The sequence below is a fragment of the Mesoplodon mirus genome, assembly GCF_964341445.2.
Source record: "Mesoplodon mirus genome assembly, chromosome: 11".
Lineage (NCBI taxonomy): Eukaryota > Metazoa > Chordata > Mammalia > Artiodactyla > Ziphiidae > Mesoplodon > Mesoplodon mirus.
The window spans coordinates 7,562,153-7,584,443 of NC_138987.1; the positions used below are offsets into that span (position 1 = coordinate 7,562,153).

Consider the following 22,291-nt stretch of genomic DNA (forward strand, 5'->3'; position numbering starts at 1 on the left):
CAGGTATTACACTTTTAAATTCTAGAATTTCCCTTTAGTTCTGTTTCCTTACTTCCATTTCTCTGCTGAAATTCCCCATTTGCTTTCTTTTCTATTAGTCAAATAAAATATTTATAATGGCTTCTTTAAATTAGTTTTCTACTAATTTGTACACCTGTGTTATCCTGTGATCTCTTTCTTTTGAACACATTTTCCTCCTGACTACAAGTCACATTTTCCTGTCAACAGTAATTTTCCTGCCTGCCTAGAAATTTTTAAACTTATATTGGATATTGTTTGTGACATTGGCAGAAACTCTGGATTTTGATATCTTCTTTTGAAGGGTGTTGGCTTTTTATTCGAATAGGCCATTAAATTACTGAATTATAGTTTTGTGAATGTGTGATTTTGGTTTCAACCTTATTTGTAGAGAGAATTCCTTAATCCTGGGACATAGAGCAAAGTAAATGTATGGCCCTTTTGGGATTTTAAAATGAGGCCTGCTGTTTACTAATTCCTTACTTTGGTGGGATTCAAATTCTGAATTTTATCTCCTCTGCATTGGGAAGCAACTAAAATTTCTAGTAAGTTTTTCATCTGTTGCCTTCCACTTTGCTTCTTGGCATGTCCTTCATACTTCCACAATTATGAGATTGGCCAAGGATTTTCAGGGAATTTAGAACAGTAATTTGGGTCTAACCCCTTTGTGGCTTCTTCCTTTATTATTTTTTTTATTTATTTTTTTTTTTTTGCTGTACACGGGCCCCTCACTGTTGTGGCCTCTCCCGTTGTGGAGCACAGGCTCCAGACGCGCAGGCTCAGCGGCCATGGCTCACGGGCCCAGCTGCTCCATGGCATGTGGGATCTTCCCAGACTGGGGCACGAACCCGTGTCCCCTGCATCAGCAGGCGGACTCTCAACCACTGCGCCACCAGAGAAGCCCATGGCTTCTTCCTTTTTGAACTACTCTGGCAATCCTGCATCCCATTCCCTGCCACCACAAGCCAGAACCTGTCCCTCCCTCCCCCACAGAGTTTATAGCTGTTATCTGCAGAAGGATTAGTGTGACACAAGCTATTCTGGCATCATCAGAACAGATCCCTCAAACTTATTAGGTTTGGAAAATGGAATATTTTTACATAAATTTTTGACTACTGCAGCAAAATTTTTTTGCACGATTTTGACAATTCTAATCACACTGTGCACTTTTATGTATAATAGCCTTACCAAACATTTTGTGAGTACATAGAGGAAGGGTTTACACTGCAATAATATGCATGACTTTAAATAAATTAAACAGTATTTTTGTTCTTAAAAATATTTTGGCAATCTGGAATTTTTCTACTGGCTACATTATTTTACAGTGCCCCCAGTCTCTATCCTTTGATCCTTTCTCTATTGATTGTTTCTGCTTACATCTTTCCTTCTTTCCTTGTTCTCTCTCTCTCTCTCTCTCTCTCTCTCTCTCTCTCCCCACCCACCCCGTCCCTCTCTGTCCCTCTCTCTCTCTTTCTCTCATGGAATCCTTGAAAAATCCAAATTCTTCTGTCCTGTAGAGCTTTCCCCAAACTTACATCCAGGACTCCTTTTGTATACTTTACTCTATCAAGGTTTTCTGTACAGCCAGTTTTTAGAAAAGAATGCTTTTAAGCAGCATTTGATTATAATCAGCATTGGTGACACTTGTTCATCAGTCAACATTGGTGATATTTTCTTCTTGAAATCCATGCATTCATCCATGCATCCATGTATCCATCCATTTGTTTGTTCATTTATTCATTCGTTAAACAAATATTTCTTAAGTACCAACGTGTGCCGAACATTATTGGCTTATGTGAGTTTTTTATGATCTCTTTTTCCTATTCTGTTGATAATTTACCCTGGATTAACTATTGACTTGACAGAGACTCAGTTTTTTTTTTTTTATCGTCTGCTTTTCTGATACTATAAATACCACCCCCTTATATGTTCATTCACTCTCATGGTTTCAAAGCTTATATATATACATATTTACCCCAAATTGTTTTTCCCTACCTCTTACTCTAACCTAAGCTTCTCCCAAAACAGCTCTATTTATTCATGCTAACAAGATATGAAACTAACATTTTATTTACTCATATCCATCCTCAAGCACATTATCACTAACCCGTATATCTTTCTCATTGCTTCATCAATGTTAATGGTTCAATTTAGTCTCCAGGTGTTATAGGAGTGGTCTTAATAGATGATTAATTCTGCTATATAATTATTCCCCTAAGAACTGCTTGTCATTTTTGATAGGTATTCTCGGGAGATGACTTGCTATATAGAGCTGTCAAACGAATGACTCTATAAAACAAATCAACTCACTTTGTCTCCAAATAGAATATGTATCGTCATTTTCCTTGTTGAGTTCTCCAAGAAAAAGTGACATTTTCCCCAGAAGTTTTACTGAGATATTTTTATAAATAAGCTATGTTTCAATAATTTTTGGTTTAATAACTAATATTATTATAGCTGTGGTCCATAGGATTTTGGGTCCCCAATTGTCCATCTATACATGCACTGTGACAGACACTTAAAAATCATTTTAGAAAACCTTAGTTCTGTTTATAGATACTTTCTCAAGTCTCTTTCATGCAAATGGAATATTTTAAAATGACTTAATTTGGCATACTAATAAGTGTGTCATTCTATATTCTCAGCTTTGTAGTATCACCTAAAATCATGTTTATGTAGCCTATTTTGGTAAATTTTGCTTCAGCTACTCCAAAATTTATCTCTGAATTAAGCCAGACCAACAGAGAGAAGTATACCTGAACTGAATAATTAGAACTTACAAAGAAATAGTTTTACAAAAATGCATTTGATAATTATTCCGCCCACCCATATTGAGAGACATTATAAGAAAGAGCCAAGTTAAACATACTTAGTATTTACTATGTAAGGATGTTGTTGAGGATGCTGTTTATTAAATTACATGGTATTGTTTATGTGCTTTTCTGGGGGAGAAGTCTACCTTTGATCTCAATACCAGAGTTTATTTCATGTTTCTTGCTCATTTAATTTGTCTTTATTTATGGTCACAGAGATTTACAGTCTTAAGTTTTTCCTTTGTATTATCTTCTGTAATGTCAGAGCCAAATCATAGCCTACTTCTAGGACATGTACAATGTACATTTGATCTATTAACCTAATTGCTGGGTTGATTCCATTTCTTTACTCCTATTTTTTTCTCTGCCCAATAAGTCATCACATTTTTGCCAATATTCTTTGGCCTTTTAGCTCTATTCCTAATTATTCTTTATCACTGTAGTCTAGATTGTACTGCATATATACAGTATCTAACCAGTTTCTATCACGTTTACTGTTTCCTAATGACTATAGCCATATGGAGGCTCAGGATTTTCTTTAAGTTTATACTTTACCAGTGAATCTGTCGGTTGTTCTCTGTGTTCTGCAGTAGTCATCTAAATTCATCTCTCAAACGTTCAGTGCCCTTCAATAGCACCACACTTGATATCACACTGCCCACAACTTTTTTCTTATGACTCCCTTAGACTTTCTTTTCTCCAGTCTGGTATACTTTCCAGACCATGACAAACATCTTGTTGCCATTTATATATCTCTCCCTATATTAATCTACTTAAAACATTATTTCTTCCTCATCTGTACTAATCATCAGTTGTTCCTTCAAGTTGTAGCTCCCAGATCTTCTCCTTCCATTGAGCCTTCCTCCTGGCATCACCTATTTGTGAGAGTTTCTATTAGCTAAATTACTTTTATATATGTATGAAGAAGGGCTTATACCCTAAGACTTATAACTTGCCAATACCACTCAATCTGAATGTCTAGTAAATGATATTGATTAAATTCAGGTTAGTGCAAAATGTATATCTGGTTTGGGAAATCTTCTTTGCACCCGACTTTTCAGGCATTTCTTTGTTTATATTGATCCATATTATGTTAGTGTTAGTAAACTGTACTTTTGTTTGTGTATGTTCAGATCATATATTTGTACCTTGTGTTTTGTTTAAAATTAGTAGAGACAAAAATATTCTTAATAAACTAGGAAAGATTGTGTTGATACTTTTGTAAATTTTATAAGTATTTATACATTTTTCAGACACCTGTTTTGCTTAAAAGAGAATATATCTGTGCCTGAAGATAAATGCATATAGTCATGACTAAAGATTTAAGGAAACTTGGTCTTCCATGTTAGTATACTTAACCAGGTCAGTGAGAAGTCAGTACAAACTACCATCCTATCATAAGAGGTTGGCAACTTCTTATAATTGATATTCAGAAGTTTAGAGAATAATTACATTTTATACACATTTTCATCTTCTAAGTGGAATATACTAAATAATCACTAAAAACTGACATGCCTTTAAAGTGTAACAAATTTTTACTTGTATAGATCTACAGACTTTCAACCATGATGAAAGTATTTCGCCGGTAAGAATAATTTATGAATAAAAATGTAATTTACGGAATACCTTGGCAGAGAATGTTGATCGCTTCATCACAGTTCAGTCATGTTTAGAAAATCTAAACAAGCTGCATGATTATTCCAGGAAGCATGGACTGATGTGTTCAAATGAGTACCATCTGTGGATAGAAAAAGTTTGAGGTTTTTAGTCATTCTTAAAGAATGGAAATCTGATTCTCCATGCTAAAATGAGTGTAATCCTTTTTGTATCTGTAATTCAATAGGGCGGTTGCCTTGAAATAGTCCAGTTCAACACACGGTTCATCAAAAGAGAAGATGCTGGATATAAATGAGGCCTACATACTGCTGGTCATTTGTGTGTGCGTCTGAGGTAGCCTTGTTAAAAAAAATTGTCTACAAGTTATACATATTTGGCCTCAGATTAGATTTATTTCTGGTTCATCTTTATAAATACATTTGAGTGAAAAATGTGGACAAAATTTTGTATTGCATGAAAACCAAAGGACTATTTCATGAACCATGATTTATTCACATAATCAACACTTACTGAGTGCCCATATGTGCCAGACTCTGGGTGTCTCGTGCAAGGCCCATCCCTGTGCTTGTCACATGGAAAGCAATTGCAATTATTTTACCCTTCCTTTAGCCAGGTTAAAAATAACTCTTGTATGGATCTTGTTTCTTTGTCAAGTTAAAGTACTGTCCTATTTAGACCTTTTCTTCTCTGTAACACTTATTTTGAGAATAGTGGAGTCTGTGGACAAATACTAATCTGCTGAAAATTTTTTACTGTGCAACAAACTTTGCCATTAGTTTTCTTTCCTGAAATCTAAACACTGGAGGGTATTAAAAAAGTTGGTCAGAGAGCCATGGGCATCTAGTCATTCCCCATGATGAAATATGAGGAAAAGGTGGCCTCCTCTGCCTTCTCCAGTTCATTGAATAGCTAATGCATCCTTTTTTCCTTCCACCTTTAGTTGCTTAGTAAACCCTAGGTAAAGGAAATTGAAACATGAAAGGGGTAGTTAGTGATGGACTGGAAAGAAAGGGAAATGTCTGGACCACAGTCCCTTGTGCTCATGGGGAAGAGCAGACTCTATGGTTTTATTTATTTATTTTATTTGTTTATTTTTGGCTGTGTTGGGTCTTCATTGCTGTGTGCGTGGGCTTTCTCTAGTTGCGGCGAGTGGGTGCTACTCTTTATTGTGGTGCGCGGGCTTCTCACTGTGGTGGCTTCTCGTCGCGGAGCACGGGCTCTAGGCACGCAGGCTTCAGTAATTGTGGCACGTGGGCTCAGTAGTTGTGGCTCGCAGGCTCTAGAGTGCAGGCTCGGTAGTTGTGCGCACGGGCTTAGTTGCTCTGTGGCATGTGGGATCTTCCTGGACCAGGGATCGAACCTGTGTCCGCTGCGTTGGCAGGTGGATTCTTAACCACTGTGCCACCAGGGAAGCCCTTGTCTATGGTTTTAATGCAAATGAAAAGTCAATATAAAACTTATCAAGGGGCTTCCCTGGTGGCGCAGTGGTTGAGAGTCCGCCTGCCGGTGCAGGGGACACAGGTTCGTGCCCCGGTCCGGGAAGATCCCACGTGCCACGGAGCGGCTAGGCCCGTGAGCCATGGCCGCTGAGCCTGTGCATCCAGAGCCTGTGCTCCGCAACGGGAGAGAACACAACAGTGAGAAACCCATGTACCACAAAAAAACAAACAAACAAACAAACAAAAACTTACCAAGTATTCCCACTGCACTTAGGATAAAACTAAAAATCTTGAATCCAGACTGCAAGGCTCAACATTATCTGATTCTGGACTACATCTCCAACTTTCTGTCTTCCTCTTCATCTCCTTGTGGATGTAGCAGCCTTCTTTACGTGTTTCCAATGTGCCATTTTCTCTTCCTCAGAGTCTTAACACCCTGATGCTTTTCCCCTGGGAAGTTACATCTTGTCTGTCAGATCTCTGATTAAATTATAATTCATCAGGAGAACCTTTCCTGACCATCTATCTAAATCAAGCCTCCTGTTATACCCTCTTATTCATTTGGTCCTACTTTCAAAAATATTTATTAAATGCCTATTTTGTTCCAAGAATTAATCTAGACCTTCAGAGACATAATCTAATATGTAGGTTGGCATTCATATATGTATATAATATATAAATAAACATATATTTTGGAGTAATTGCTCAATCTTTTTTATTGATATGAATGCAGAATAAAAACCTTTCTAGTTCTTCGGTATAAATGTTGGAGTAAAGTGGAGAGGAAAATAGGACTAGGACAATTCAAGGTGGGTGTTCAGTTGTAGAATTAGGATTTATAGGAAGGTAGATATCTGTTCAAAACAATGAAGGCTGTACAAACTAATAGAGCTATCTGGAAATTAATTTAAAAATAAAGCCCCAAGATTTTGCTCTGTATATTTAAGAACAGGCTAGATAAGTAGAGATGGGTCATTTGGTAGAGTGAAGTTGTATTAGTTTTCTATTGCTGTGTCATGAATTATCACAAACTTAGTGACTTAAAACAACACCCATTGGGCTTCCCTGGTGGTTCAGTGGTTGAGAGTCCGCCTGCCAATGCAGGGGACACAGGTTCGTGCCCCGGTCTGGGAAGATCTCACATGCCACAGAGCGGCTGGGCCCGTGAGCCATGGCCGCTGAGCCTGCGCATCCGGAGCCTGTGCTCCGCAACGGGAGAGGCCACAACAGTCAGTGAGAGGCCCGCGTACAGAAAAAAAAAAAAAAACAACAACAAAAAACACCCATTTATTAGAGCACAGCTCTGTAGGTCAGAGTGTGGGTATGCTGTGCCTGGATTCTCTACTCAGAGTCTCACAAGGTCAAATCAAGTTATCCATGGGCTGTGTTCTCATGTGGAGTACAGGTCCTCGTCCAAGCTCACATGGTTGCAGCAGAATTCAGTTTCTTACAGTTCTAGGACTGAGATCCCCAATTCCTGGTTGGCTTTTAGCCAAGGGCTGTCCTCAGCTCCTAGAGATGTCCTGGTGGCCTCTTCCTTCTTCAAAGCCAGCAGTGGAGAAATGTTTGTACATTTAATCTAATCTCTTGCTTAGAATACTTAACTTCCTCTTTTGTAACTATCCAAAGAAAACTCTCTGCTTTTAAAGGACTCGTTAAAAAATCAGGCCCACTGGATTATCTCTCCCTATTTTAAAGTAAGCTGATTTGGATTCTTAATTACAGCTGCAAAATTTTTTTTTGCATCAGCACCTATCAGTGTTTGGTTGAAAAACTGGAAGAAGGTGTACGTACCAAAATTCTTGGGGGACATCTGCCTCCATAAAGGTCAGACATAACAAGACAGGTTGACCAAGATCACTTCTAAGTTTCCTTCAGATTCTGATTCTGTGATCTTATGATTCATTTGCCTGTTCTATGGATTCTACCACCAAAATAGATCTAAAAATTCACCTCTTTCCTATTTCTATCATTTTATTTCTTCTTTGCTGAACAAATCAAACGTTCTATGAATTTGTCCCTTTTCCTGTTTGCAATTATCAGACTGGACTTGATAAAATGTACTACTGAACATCTGATTCTGTCACCTTGATAGCTTTCCATTGCCTGAGAAGCTATCTATAATCCTGTGCCATAGTATGTCCTCAGACTATTTCTCTTTGTCATTGCCAGTGTCAATTATAAGCTATAAACTTGACTTAGATCACATTACCCACCTCTTCTTGAATTTTTACCTTTACAGTTAGTGGAATCTCCTCTCACATGCAACCTTTTCTCTTAACACTTTTCCTGAACCCCCAAATCAGTCATATTTCTCTGCTTTGTGTTAGAATATTTTGAAAATGTGCCTTATCTCCAAGAGGTCTGAATTCAAACTTAGTGGCTGAGGGATTTCAATAAATTATGGAAATTCTACTTTTTAGTCAATTCTAAAACTTCGTCCTCTATAAAGGTAATTGTTCCTTAAAATAACTTCTTCTCTCATTGCTCTTACGCATAACTAAAGATAGTGTGTTGTAAGTCATATTATAAGTGTGTTTGTAGAGCTACCTTTTTAAAGGTTACTGTTCAATTAAATACAGTAAGATTTGATGATAAAAGTATTTGAAAACAGAGTAATTGAATCTGATCACATGGCTTTAAGTAATTTACTACTTGTTTTCCATTGCATTAGACTTTCTCTTCTTTTCCAGGTTTAGGCAAATTTACAAGCAATAGGTCTATAGATAGTTCAGTAAAAAATTAAGAGGAAATCCAAGTTTTTAACTCAGGTCCAGATCTCCCTACAGAACTCCAGACTCATGCACCCGTCTATTACTTGACATCTCCTTCTGGGTATCTGATAGGCATTTCAAAGTTAACAGGCTCAAAATAAATTCTTAACCTTACTTTGCCAAAGCTTACTTCTTTCACAGTCATCGCCTTCTTGGCTAAGTGACTTCATCTCTCTGTTTGCTCAACCCGAAGACCTTCAATCTTTCTTCTCCTTTCTTTCTGTTATACCTGCCATGTCACACAGCAGCAAATCCTGTCGGCTCCCCTGCAAATTATATTCAGAATCTGAATACTTGCTTTCATTTCTGCTGCTGCAGTCCTGCTCACGCCATCCTGATCTCTTGTGCTGACGCTGCAGTAGCCTCCTAATCACTCTCCCTGTTGTCATCCTTCTCTCCCTTGTCTAGTCTCAACACAGCAGCTAGAGTGAAAACATACTTCAGAGCCTGTAACTCCTGTGCTCGTGTGAAAGTCTTAAAGTTCTACAATGTCGTATATAATCAAGCCTTCAGTGTTTCTTCTCAGACCTCACCTCCTACTAGCCACGCTGGCCTCTTTTTTATTCTTCACATATACCAGGCATGATTCCAACCTAGGGCCTGTAATCATGCATTTCCCTCCGCTGGGAATGTTCTTCCTCCAGATAGCCACATGGTTAGTTTCCCCACCTTCATCAGGAACTTCATGTCTCCTAATCAGTCAGGCTTCTTTTCTGACTACTCAGTTTAAAATTTCATTATCCTTGGAACTCTTTCTCCTTTTTCCCTTTCTTATTTTTTTCCATAACACTAATCATCATCCAAAATACTCTATATAATCCTTATTTATACTTGTGTCGTATATAAACCTCTGGAATGTAAATTACACCAGGCTGGGGACTCTTGTCTATTTTGTTCTTTGCATTCCCAGCATCTGCAGCAGTACTTGGCATAAATTAGACGCTCATTAGGTATTTATTGAAATCTGAATTAATATGATATGTTTAGGAATGAATGACTTTTATATGAATGAATTTTCTAACTCATTAATTTTCTTATCTTTACTGCACATATCAACATATAGTTTTTATGAATTGTGTAATTTTCGTACAAGTCATTGTTATCAGTCTCCCTGTCTCAGCCTTCTAAGAAAAGGTCCTTGCACATATACAAGGACAGGCATGAAAAAAGTGCCCATGTCACTTAATTCATTGTTCTTTTATATTTCTAAGCATAACACACATATTATTATACTTGTCTAATAAGTGACTGTTTCTTGAAAACAAGACATAAGCCTATGTATCTTGATTTCCTAACACCAGCCTCAGAGCCTGACACATGGTATGAATATAGCAAACCAATGGTTAATATGAAATCTAATAAATGACTCCAAGTAGGACCATGTGATTGAAGGTGATATACAGATACCTTGTTCTGTATATTAATGTCAGTGTGCTTGATGATGTTCTAGAAAGGGTTATACTAATTTTAAATATGTTCAAGATAAAATAAAAATTAACTAATTGTATACATTATTAATTCATTTAATAATCTTGTTTATTTAAATTATTTTATAATCAACATCTACTATATATAAGACGTGCTTGTGTCTATCTAGTCATTTAAATATAAGAACGTCTTTTTCGGGGACTGAATATTAAAAACTCAGACCATTCCTCGGAAAGTGCATAGGATTATATGAGCATGCAATTTTTCTTTGTACCAGTGCTTATATAAGGAACCAAAGTAAGTTTTTATAAGTAACTTGTGAGTGAATTTGGGAGCAAAATTAGGAATAAAAACATCACAATTGTTTTGTCCCCTAACCCTTTGAACCATTGCTCTGTGAAGCATCACCTTCAGTTTCTGCTTATTAAATGTGGGGATATTAATCTAAGAGCAGTTGTAATAAGAGATCACCACTACGTGCATAGTAAAGAAATATTTGTAAATCCCATTTCTCCCTCCTGTTCACACAATGTTTGGTAATTCCAATTGTTTTCCTTTTTTTTCCCCTTCAACTTTTAGTTCCCAGCACTCCCACAAATATTGCTTTTTCTGATGTTCAGTCAACTAGTGCAACATTGACATGGATGAGACCTGACACTATCTTTGGCTACTTCCAAAATTATAAGATCACCACTCAACTTCGGGCTCAAAAATGCAAAGAATGGGAATCTGAAGAATGTGTTGAATATCAAAAAATTCAATACCTCTACGAAGCTGACCTAACTGAAGGGACAGTATATGATTTAAAGAAATTTAGATGGTATAGATTCCAAGTGGCTGCCAGCACCAATGCCGGCTATGGCGATGCTTCAAATTGGATATCTACACAAACCCTGCCTGGTCGTAAGTATTGTTCTGTATGTGTATATATACTTCTGCATTCAAGAAAAAGCTCTTTAAATGTTTTTCCATAGAAATCATTCAAAATATAGGTAAAGATTGCTCTTGTAACTTTAGTTTTATATTTTAAAATTAACTGGTTGCCCTAATTGCTTAAACATCATTCACCATAATAGCATTTATTTTTTCTTAATTGAATCCCGATGGGAAATTCAATTTCAGTCATTATTAGGGCTTTTCTTAAACTCCCAGAGTTGTACCAAGGTCCTAGAGTCTTATATTGCAACAAAAAGCACTATGATCCTCTAAGTGGTCTGTCATTAGGCTATACTGATAGCCATCAAGTACCCTTTGTCTATGCCTACATTTCCCCCTCGTATCTGGGAGCTCTGCTGCTTTCATGCCAGGCTTTACCACGTTTTCAGTGACTTTAGGCTTACACACACACATAGAGTTTCAGTGATAAATAGATGCTGTTGTAGACCTTTATAAATAGTGAAATAAACTTTGATCTAGAGGCTTTATTTTTTAGGTTGCCAAATGTGTATCTTGTTACTATTCTCCGGAGTACCTGGCATAATGTTTGTATAGTAAATGTTCAGTGAATGTTTGTTAATGCAATTCAACATTTGAGACAGAATCCAGACAACTCAGCCTTCAACACAGTTGTCCAACCTCTCTTCTTTGTGGCTCTTGGACTCTTGATTTCTGTGAGATCTGCTCTTCTGGTTTTTCTCTTACCTCCCTGATAGCTCTTTCTCAGTCTCTTTTGCTTATTCTCTCTCTCTCTCTCTCTCTCATTTTTTAAATCTGAGTGTTGGAGTGTTCAGAGATAACATACTTGGCCCTTTTCTTTTTCTTTTTTTTCTTTTTCATTGGCCCTTTTCTTTATCAACATACAACCCCTAAGAGATCTTACCCTAAGTGACCTTATCCTGTCCTATGGCTTTAAAGTCTACTTATATAATGATTATTCTCAAGTATCTATTTCCAGTTCTGATTGCTCCCTGGAACCCAATCAGTATATTTACCTGATCAACTGACATCATTGGGCAGGTGTGTCTAATATCCTCTCAAAATTAACGTGGTCTAAACACTAAGCCTTCTCATCGTCCAAAGGCAGAAAATGAAAATTTAGGCAGTGTTCTTTTCCTCTTCTACTCTGCCAATGATTTATTTCAACCATGCTACCTAAACACATCCCTCCATTTGCATTACCAGCATATTAGTCCTATCCTTCATTACTGCTACGAGTGTGTTAACCTGACCTCCTTAGCTTTCATGCTGATCTTTTAAAATGTAAATCAGATGATGTCACTTCCTTGTTTAAAGCCTTTCAGTGAATTTCCATTGCTCCTGGAATAAAATTTAAATTTCTTAACATGACTAACAAAGCCCTATGTGACTTGGCTCTTAACCTAACACTCTAACCTCATCCATAATCATTTTCCCACTTACCATTATCCTCCACTCATACTGGATATTTTTTGTGTTGTTTGAACACACTAAAGTACTAGAACTTGGCCCTGTTCGTTTGGATTGGAATGTTTTTCCACGTCTGTCTTTGCATGAGCAGCTTTTTATAATGTATACTTCTACTTGAATGATTCCTGCTAAGAATGAATTTCCCTGACCACCCAATCTAAAAGAGCCTTGCAGTTTTTTTCTAGAATATCATCTTATCTTAATGAAAATTTATAATTACCTGATCATTTTTTATTTATATGTATTTGCTTATTTTTAGAAGGTGTCTTGACCATTGCTGTTTCCTTATTGCCTAGAATGGTGCCTGGCAACAGTAGGCACTCCATAAATATTTCCTGAACGAGTTAAACTTGATTAAATAAGCTAAAATGGGGGAGGCAGAATGAACTGTTTTCCAGTGCAGGGGATAGAGAGGATGATAGTGCCATAACAAAGGAAAGGAAAATATGGAAAAATCAAATCCAGGTTGCATTTAGTCAGTAATTATGGTTATTTTGAGCCTGTTAACTTTGAGAAGAAATAACTGATAATCTAATTGACTAGAAAACAGAAAGTAACAGATGCTTAGAGATTAGAACATAGGTAAAGTTCAGAATTTTAGTTGCTTCAGCCAGTAAGAATAACCAAAATTACAAGTGATAGAAAAATGGGACACTGAATGAATGAATACATGTTAAAGTCCCAGGAACAACTCAAAGTTACCTGAAGACATCAGTCAGGTACCATAATGAATGAAGCAGGCTGATGTAAGGCGATTGAGAGTGGTGGAAACCTTGGCAGATTAACAGAACGCGCTGTCTACAGGGGCAACCACTACTCACCTCTGTCTGATTACTGTCTTATAGAGAAGTCATGCTATTAGGACTTAGGATGTTTTCAAAGAAATAGGAAAGTTAGATTTTTTAATGTGAACATACTTAATTTCTTGCTGTAACAAGTTTTTAAAATTTAAAAACATTTAGTTTTTCAAACCAAACATGTCAGTAGCCCACATCTGGCCTGTGGGCAGCTAATTTGTTACCTTTGATTAAAATAGACCATATGCCTGTGCATCTGCTGCCACTCAGGGTTCCCGTCCTACTCCTTAGGAGCGTCTCACTTGGACAGTAGCTGCTTCTGCCTGCTACAGTGAGCCAGGAATTAGAATTTCTAAATGTATCATTTCCTCAAGTACTCTAGACAGGATGGTGGAAGATGTTCAATTAGCATAAAACAACATATAACCTGACCAATTCAAAAGCTGGTAAATGAAACAGGGAAGTTGGATTTTTAAAGAATCTCCCATTCTTATTCTGAAAATTTGGGAGTCTTTCCACTTGAATGTCATTGCTTCCCCCCGAGCCCCTCCACTTCCAACCCCACTTTAAGGTCTATGACCCACTCACTAGAATTTGGTCATTTTCAATTTCCTACTACTCCACTTTGCTTATTCTGGTTTAAAAGAATAATGGTAGAAAATTTCAAATATTTCACAGTCAGTGTGAGCTTTTTTAAAAAATAAATAGCATTATTTTTCTAGTTTTATTAGGATGTGTTCCTTTGCCATCGGTGGTTAGTTGGTTGAGTTGTTAGTTCTTGATGGAATGGAGAGGATAATCTTGGCTTCTTTTTCACCCCAGCTCCCAGATCTTTACTTGATGACTAATCGAAAGAGTGCCTTCGTATGGAGTACCAGTTTGACTTTTATCTGGTACTTTTCTTCTCTCTCGGTCTGGTATCTCACTGCCACAATTTGACTTCTCCATCAGAGAGTACTTGGGTGTGAAAAAAATTTACCAGTAGTTAAGTAGATTTTCTATGCTACTCCTATTCCCTTTTATTGTTCTTTATCCTTAAGGACTAATTTTCTACTCTGTTCTTTATCAATAAGATAGAAAAGGGGATACACGGAAAGTTGCCTTTCTACCACTGTGATTAAGAGAGAAAAGTGAAAAGATTTATATATTTCAGAATTTGTTACAACAGACTTACTATTTTTCTTGGCATTCTCAAACTTATTAGCTTTTCAGCTGAGTATTCATATGGGGGTGGTAATAATAAATTAATTTTGAAAGTTATGAGAATGAGTTGGTCACTCTTCATTTAGTTTCAGAAATGAAGGGGACATTTTTCTAATGATAAATATATTTGAATTTCATAAATGTATAGCAAAAAAGTTTTATTTATTAAGCCAAGGAGAGATACTCTGAGGTGGCATTTGATATGAAAGACAGAAAGACACTACATATATTATTGCAAGACAATATATATAGTGAACTACTAACATATTGTATAAGAATATGAGAAATAAGAATAGTCAAGCAACAAAAATCTTGAAAAGTAGTAATGTTTTTAAGATTAAAAGCAAGTAATGCTTAGATGTTGATTCTGCATACCAAAGATGAAAAGCATGACAGACATTTTGCAAACATAAAAAGTAATCTGGATGAAGAAATTTAATAAGATTTTTTATGTCATTGATTCCAAAAAAGTGTTATGTTTTATAAGAAAATAAAACAATGAAAATGAATGATTCCTCTGAATTATGGAAAACACTAAACAACAATATAACTTAGTATAAAATCACTATTTCAGATTTGTGCATGTTACTCTAATAGCGTCAAGTTGTGCCCAAGCACTTGTTCCCAGAACTTCTTATCAAAACCTGGAGCTTCTTTGATAAGGAGCTAGCAATTGATAGCTAGTTTGAGGTCAGATTATTCAACATTTGGATAGCTCAAATAAGAAGACCACCCAGTTGGAATAATAAATATTATGAGATGTTCTAAAATGACTTTTAGAGTAAGAAAATATGTTGTATGAACTCTCTCTGAGCTCATAAAGAAGAGTACTCAAATTGAAGATGCAGGGAGCAAAGTTGGAATGCACGCTGAGAACTACATTGGGTTCCTTTCTGAATCTAGATCTGCCACCGTACACTGGAGTGAATAAAAGAAACAACATTCGGTCAGCTCAAGCTAACATTTCTTTCTCCCACATACTCTGATCTAGATAATTGAAACCAAATTGTTTTTCTGCTTAAATCATCTGTATAATAGCCATTACTCTCTACTTCATGCTATGTGTGCAGAGATACAAACATAAGCACAGAAATTACAAATGGCAGAAATATTTAACTTGAAACATTAACGTCTTATAGCTTATTTTACTCATCTCTTATTTTTCTGATTATCCTTATACTCAAAATGAGTTGTGGGGGGGGGAATGCAGAATGGAAGCTGTTAAATATCTCTGGTGCACAATAGGTACTTATAATGCTGAGGGAATGTACAACTTTAAAAGAGTGTGGGTGTGAAATTTAGTATGGAGTGAAATGGGACTCTCATAATGTGCATCTCCTATAGACCACCAGGACTGGAAGACAGCAAGAAAGGAAAATTCCTGGGGTAACACTTAGGTTGTGAAAACCACGGGATACCATACTCATGAGGAATTTTAACTACCCAAACATCTGTTAGGTTAAAAAAAATTCAGCAAAACATGGCTCATCAAAGAAGCTTCCAAGGAATGCAACTTTATGATTTAAAAAGAAGAAAAACCAAATAGAGGGCAAGGCACTCCTTAACATTTTTAAAAATGAGACATTGTTGATGAGTTACTATATATTCAATTATTTTTCTTCATATATTCTAAATGGCATAATGCACTTATAATGTGGTGAATGCTATCATAACAGAGGTAGGTATTCTCCTTTCTATAAAGAAGCAATTATATAATGATAAGAAGAGAAGTTAGCCATAAATAAATAGGAAAATATAATTCATGACGTGAAGAAGCCCATTTGGTGGCAGTGGGTTTTTAGAATAGGCTCTATCCTGGTGCCAGTAAAGGATTTGAATATAATTTATTCTAGACATGATGGTTGTACTTCTGCAAAATTAATTATATGCTGTTGAAAGTCTTCTAAGTTAGTTGCCTAAGACTCCCAAATGTGTAATTCAAGACATCTCTCTCTCTTCTAGACCTGTAGATTGAAGTTACTGGTATGACCACTTAGATTCCCACAGACATCTCAAACCCCGTATTACCACTGTTCCTGCCCCACTGCACGCCTCCTCCTACCTGTGTGTTCCCTGTTTCAGTGTATTGTACTGTTGTTCATCTGCTTCAAGCCTGCAATCTAGGAATCATATTTAATTCTTTTGAGCCTTTCCCACCCCCAAGTCCATACCTAACTCCTACTGACTTTCCCTTCTAAATATTTCTTGAATTTGTTTATGTTTCTCTGTTAAGGCTCCCTAAATTCAGACGTCTCCTAGATTATTACAAAAGATATCTAAATGGTCTTTCTGTTCCCATTTTCTCTACCCTCCACCTGAACCTAGTTTTTGAATACACCTATCTATTATTCCTCTGCTTGAAATCTGATACTTTTCTATTTTCCTGTTGTGTAAAAATTATATTTTTAGTATGCTCTATATGGTTACTTATGATTTTTGTTTATATTCCCCACATGTACTTTGCTGTTTCTCCTTTGTGCTCCAGAGAAAGAGCAAAGTATGTGTGTTCTTACTGTTCTTTCTTACTGTCCTTTCTGTCCTCTTTGGAGACCAACTGCCTCTTCTTTGCAAAGGAGACCAAATATCTCCTTTGCAAAGCCTTCTATAAATTCCTCTTTCCACTCCCACCTTCCAAAAATTGTTTCTAAATACTGAACGTATTACATCATAATTGTTTCTCTCTCTCTCTTGTCGAACTCTGAGCTCCTTACAGGCAGAGATGACAGGTGATCATGCCTTATGTATGTTTCTACTCTTCATGCCTATTCAATATCTAAGACTGAATGAATATGGCATTTGGACTCAAGGAAGACATTTGACTTTAATTGGAAAGTATTTCAGTGTCAAAATTCTCCATATTGCAAAAATGTTCATACACATTTTCTTCAGATTTTCTTTCTGACTGTAGCTTATCTTTGAAATATTTGCATGGTTATTGTCAAAATTAAAATTCTCCTGGTCAGTTTCCATTCATGTTTGACATGTTCAGCTTCTTTTATTTCACAAAGCCAGTTTATTTTATTTTATTTTATGTATTTATTTATTGGTTGGTTGGTTGGTTGGAAAGGAAAGATTGCTTTATTCAGGGGGCCAACAACCTAGGGAGAAGGCAGACTCATATCCAAGAACCACTCCCAAGATTCTGCTTGACCATGAAAGTTTTTAAAGGGAGAAGGGGAAGCTAATCGCAGTTAATCATTTGGGGAGGGAGGTCAGAGTCTTTTATCTTCCACTGTGTGCAGATTTTCTTCTGATTGGTTGGTGGTGAGGTAACAGGGTGTTGCTCCAGGAATCATACTCTGCCTGAAGTTACCATCTTCCGCCTGGGTGGGGGCCTTAGTTTGATTTTAGACGCTTCCAAGGTAGTCTCCCAACCAGTTGTTAGTGCCCAAAAAGTTGTCACAAAGAAACGACACAGAAGATGTCCCCAACGGTGTTGACAGTGAGCAGGGGTTGGTCTAGCTGGTCTCAGGACTTAATGAAGCTCAGGTTCTTGATGCCGCATTGCAGAAAGAATTCAGTGAGAGACAAAGTGATGGGTAAGAAGTGGATTTATTTAGAGAGAAACACACTCCACAGAGTGTGGGCCATCTCAGAAGGTGAGAAAGGCCCAGTCTATTTTATATTGTTGATTTTTTTTCTTTTTCATTAATTAACCTAAGTATGAATTACTGCATATAGAAAAGAAATATGCTCATAATAAATTGAGGAGGATTTCAAACAATGAAAGAAAATAATAAATGCCTATTTCAGAGTGGACTGAAGCTTTAACGTATCAAAATGATTAACTGAGATAATAAACTGTGATTGATAGTCCATGAAGAAAACAAAGGAGACCAATGTATAAATTTGGGTTGCTAAGTATAATTACAAAGAGAGGATATTTGCATGAAATCATAATTTAAAGAACATAATAGTCAGCATGTAAAATTGTTTATTAAAGCATTCAACTGTATACTTAACTTAAAAGAGCTTTTGCCAGGTTATTAAACAGCTTTCCATAATATAAATAAAAATGTTTTGAAATCCTATTACATAAGCACGTAGAATGTGTTTTTCAGCAAAATCACTAAAAATCAAAGGATGAAAATGATCACTGTATTATTTTTTAAATCATCAATATTATAGAAAGTCTGGGTTTTTGTTTTGTTTTCTTTAATCTTATATGCTTTTATTGCCCATATCGGGGTTTCTTTCAGTTTATTTGGAGTTTTGTGAGATGAACCATTCAAGGTGCATGAAAAGACATAAGTATGCCTCTAGAAAGCCTGGTTATTAAAAGGATAAAAGAAGAAAAAATCTTTCTCCCAATAATAGCTAGCTGTATTTTATCTTTTAAAAATTCAGTGAATTCTCCCTCTTTCTCATCTCAAACTTCAAATCTCATGTTGAATTGAATTGATTTTGACTTTTCTGAGAATCTTCTTTCTCTTGGTTCAGAAAGAAGTGTGAAGTACATTTAATTCTTTGTGATTTCTGGTCATTAACCTCAGTTCAGGCCTGCCTCAGTATTAGGCCCTAGGCCAACAAATTTTCAGCTCTGTTTTCTTCTGCATTTATTAAGGAAGAAGGAAGAACTCTGATTTGACTATGGAAAACTCCCATTTCTGAAAAAAACATAGGATTGCTATGTCTGGTAGTTGAGGGCACTTTTTGGTTGGGTACCTGAGCTGAGACTCCTTGGCTGGATAGTTAAGAATAATGACAGAAATAGCTAAGCTTATCAGGTGTTTGTTATGTGCTGGTACTATTCTAAGAACTTTACACACATTGATTTATTCATGAACCTCATTCATTTCTAGGTTAGAGCCTGTGCTCTTAGATCTTGACAAAGACTTGGGTAAAGCCTCATGGTGGTATGAAAGTACTAAGAGATGGAAGGGTACTAAGTAGTATACAAAGAGAAGATAGGTAAAACCCTAATTTAAAGGAAATAACAGAATGCATGTAAAATTAAACTATTTAATAAAGCATTCAACTCTATTTTTTAAAAAAATTTTTATTGAAGTATAGTTGGTTTACAACATTGTGTTAATTTCTGCTGTACAGCAAAGTGATTCAGTTGTATATACATTCTTTTTTTATATTCTTTTCCATTTATCATAGGATATTGAATATAGTTCTCTGTGCTATACAGTAGGACCTTGTTGTTTATCCATTCCATATATAATAGCTTATAACCCCAACCTCCCACTCAGTCCCTTCCCCAACCCCCTCCCCCTCGGCTTGTGGTTACAAGTCTATCCTCTATGTCCATGAGTCTGCTTCTATTTCATAGATAGGTCATTTGTGTCATATTTTAGATTCCATATATAAGTGATATCATATGGTATTTGTCTTTATTTATGATTTAGTTAACTTAGTATGATAATCTCTACTTGCATCCATGTTGCTGCAAATGGCATTATTTCATTCTTTTTTATGGCTGAGTAGTATTCCATTGTATATATGTACCACATCTTTATCTATTCATCTGTCAGTGGACATTTAGGTTGTTCCCATGTCTTGCCTGTTTTGAACAGTGCTGCTGTGAACATAAGGGTGCAGGTATCTTTTTGAATTAGAGTTTTGTCTGGATATGTGCTGGGAGTGGGAGTGCTGGATCATATGGTAATTCTGTTTTTTGTTTCCTGAGGAAACTCCATACTGTTTTCCACAGTTGCTATAACAACTTACATTCCCACCAACAGTGTAGGAAGTTTCCCTTTTCTCCACACCCTCTCCAGCATTTATTGTTTTTTTTTTTTTCTTTTTTTTTTTTTTTTTTTTTTTTGCGTATGCGGGCCTCTCAATGCTGTGGCCTCTCCCGTTGCGGAGCACAGGCTCCGGACGCGCAGGCTCCGGATGCGCAGGCTCAGCGGCCATGGCTCACGGGCCCAGCCGCTCCGCGGCATATGGGATCCTCCCAGACCGGGGCACGAACCCGTATCCCCTGCATCGGCAGGCGGACTCTCAACCACTGCGCCACCAGGGAGGCCCGAGCATTTATTGTTTGTAGATTTTTGATGATGGCCATTCTGACCGGTGTGAGGTGATACCTCATTGTAGTTTCGATTTGCATTTCTCTAATAATTAGTGATGTTGAGCATCTTTTCATGTGCCTATTGGCCACTTGTATTTCTTCTTTGGATAAATGTCTATGTAGATCTTCTGCCCATTTTTCAATTGGGTTGTTTTTTTTTGTTATTGAGTTGTATAAGCTGTTTGTATGTTTTGGAAATTAAGCCCTTGTCAGTTGCATCATTTGCTAATATTTTCTCCCATTCTGTAGGTTATTTTTTTGTTTTGTTTACAGATTCCTTTGCTGTGCAAAAGCTTGTAAGTTTGATTAGGTGAACTCTATATTTAATTTCAAAACAAAAACAAAAACAAAAAACTTTTGCCAGGTTGCTAAGCAAGTTTTCTGGAATATAAATAAAAATAATTAGAAATCCCCATTTGCATGAACAAGTGGAATGCCTTTTTAGCAAAGCACTAAAAGCCAAACAGTTAAAGGAAATTTAAAGGATAATCAGTATGTGGCATTATTAGCTTTGAAAACTGAGACTAAGAAAGACCTGGAGATATTGTACAAGCTTCTGGTACATGATCCAACCATCTCCATTCCCAAACAAATTAAATGGGACTTGCCCTAACACACATAACCTCTAAGTACACTTTTAGTTTCTCTTCTCTTTAATTATACCCTTGATAGTTATTTTACCCTGATTATACCTGCATACAATGCATGGGAGAATGAAGTAGCAATGTTTATCCCAGCCCTAACACTTTGTTATGATGATGACCTTATCTGAATTATTCCAGGTTGCTCCTACACATAGCTTCAAGGTACCATAGAAATGATGATGTTTTCTTATGTTCTCATGGAACATGATGACCTGGTATTACTCTAGAAGCTTTGGGAATGAGAGGGAGTGATGGTAGGGAGAAACCTCTTCATCGTTTATTCAGAATTAAAATACATGAAAGGCACAAGGAGACCAGTGTGTGGAGTGTCTGTTAGCTAGATGCAAGTTTCCATGTTTATCACCAGCTCCCAAGCCCTCCACCACTAACTACATTCCCAGTCCTCACAGAAACAGTAATCCCCCTTTCTAACCTTGTTACCAAGAGTTCTAATCATTGGTACCTGATCTGAAGAGCAGTGCCACTGCCTTTTCCAATAGTACGTTGATGTTACAGAGCAGTGGCTCTTAAACTTGTACCACAAGCGTTAGAATCATCAGGAGGGCTTGTTAAAACACGGAGTGCTAGGCCCTACCCAGGTCTTCTGATTCAGTAAGTCGGGTGTGATCTCAGAATTTGCTTTTCTAACAACTTCCCAGGTAATATTGATGCTGCTGGTTTGAAGACCACATTTTTGAGAACCACTGTTGTAGAAAGTTGTTTTATGAACATAATGCTATTCTAGAAAAAGCTGTATTATCTGATCCTAAAAGCAGTGGAACTAATATGAGAATATTTTCATTCTTACCTGGCATGGCTAATATTGGAAGTGAGAGTTTTTTGGTATTTTGTATTTTTTTTCCACCTAAGCTAACCTGAAATGACTCAGAAAATTACTCATTCAGCATCAAAGAAAATGGTCATACAATGAAGTCTAATCCTGTGGGCATCCATGAATCATTCTCAGTACTCATCAAACAGTCTAATAGGTCAAATTCTTATGCTTGTAATAGTTGCCCTTTGTGCTACTGTCTTGCTGTTGGGAAATCTAACTGTAAAACAAATTAAAATCTTGTAAAAGGGTAGGAAATATTTCATACACCAACAGTACTATCTCATACTGGGCAGTGAAATCACTGGGCTCTAGGGAA

At 36.7% G+C, this 22,291-nt stretch overlaps 1 protein-coding gene across 1 annotated transcript in view; it reads left to right on the forward strand.

Annotated features, from left to right (window-relative positions):
• The window catches only part of PTPRQ (protein tyrosine phosphatase receptor type Q), a gene marked incomplete at its 5' end in the record, with an annotated part of 200,301 nt that overhangs the window by 97,507 nt on the left and 80,503 nt on the right, over positions 1-22,291 (forward strand). Inside the window, one exon of the mRNA XM_082636662.1 lies at positions 10,669-10,992. Coding sequence (XP_082492788.1) covers positions 10,669-10,992 — 324 coding nt within the window. The remainder of the gene's footprint in view (positions 1-10,668; positions 10,993-22,291) is intronic.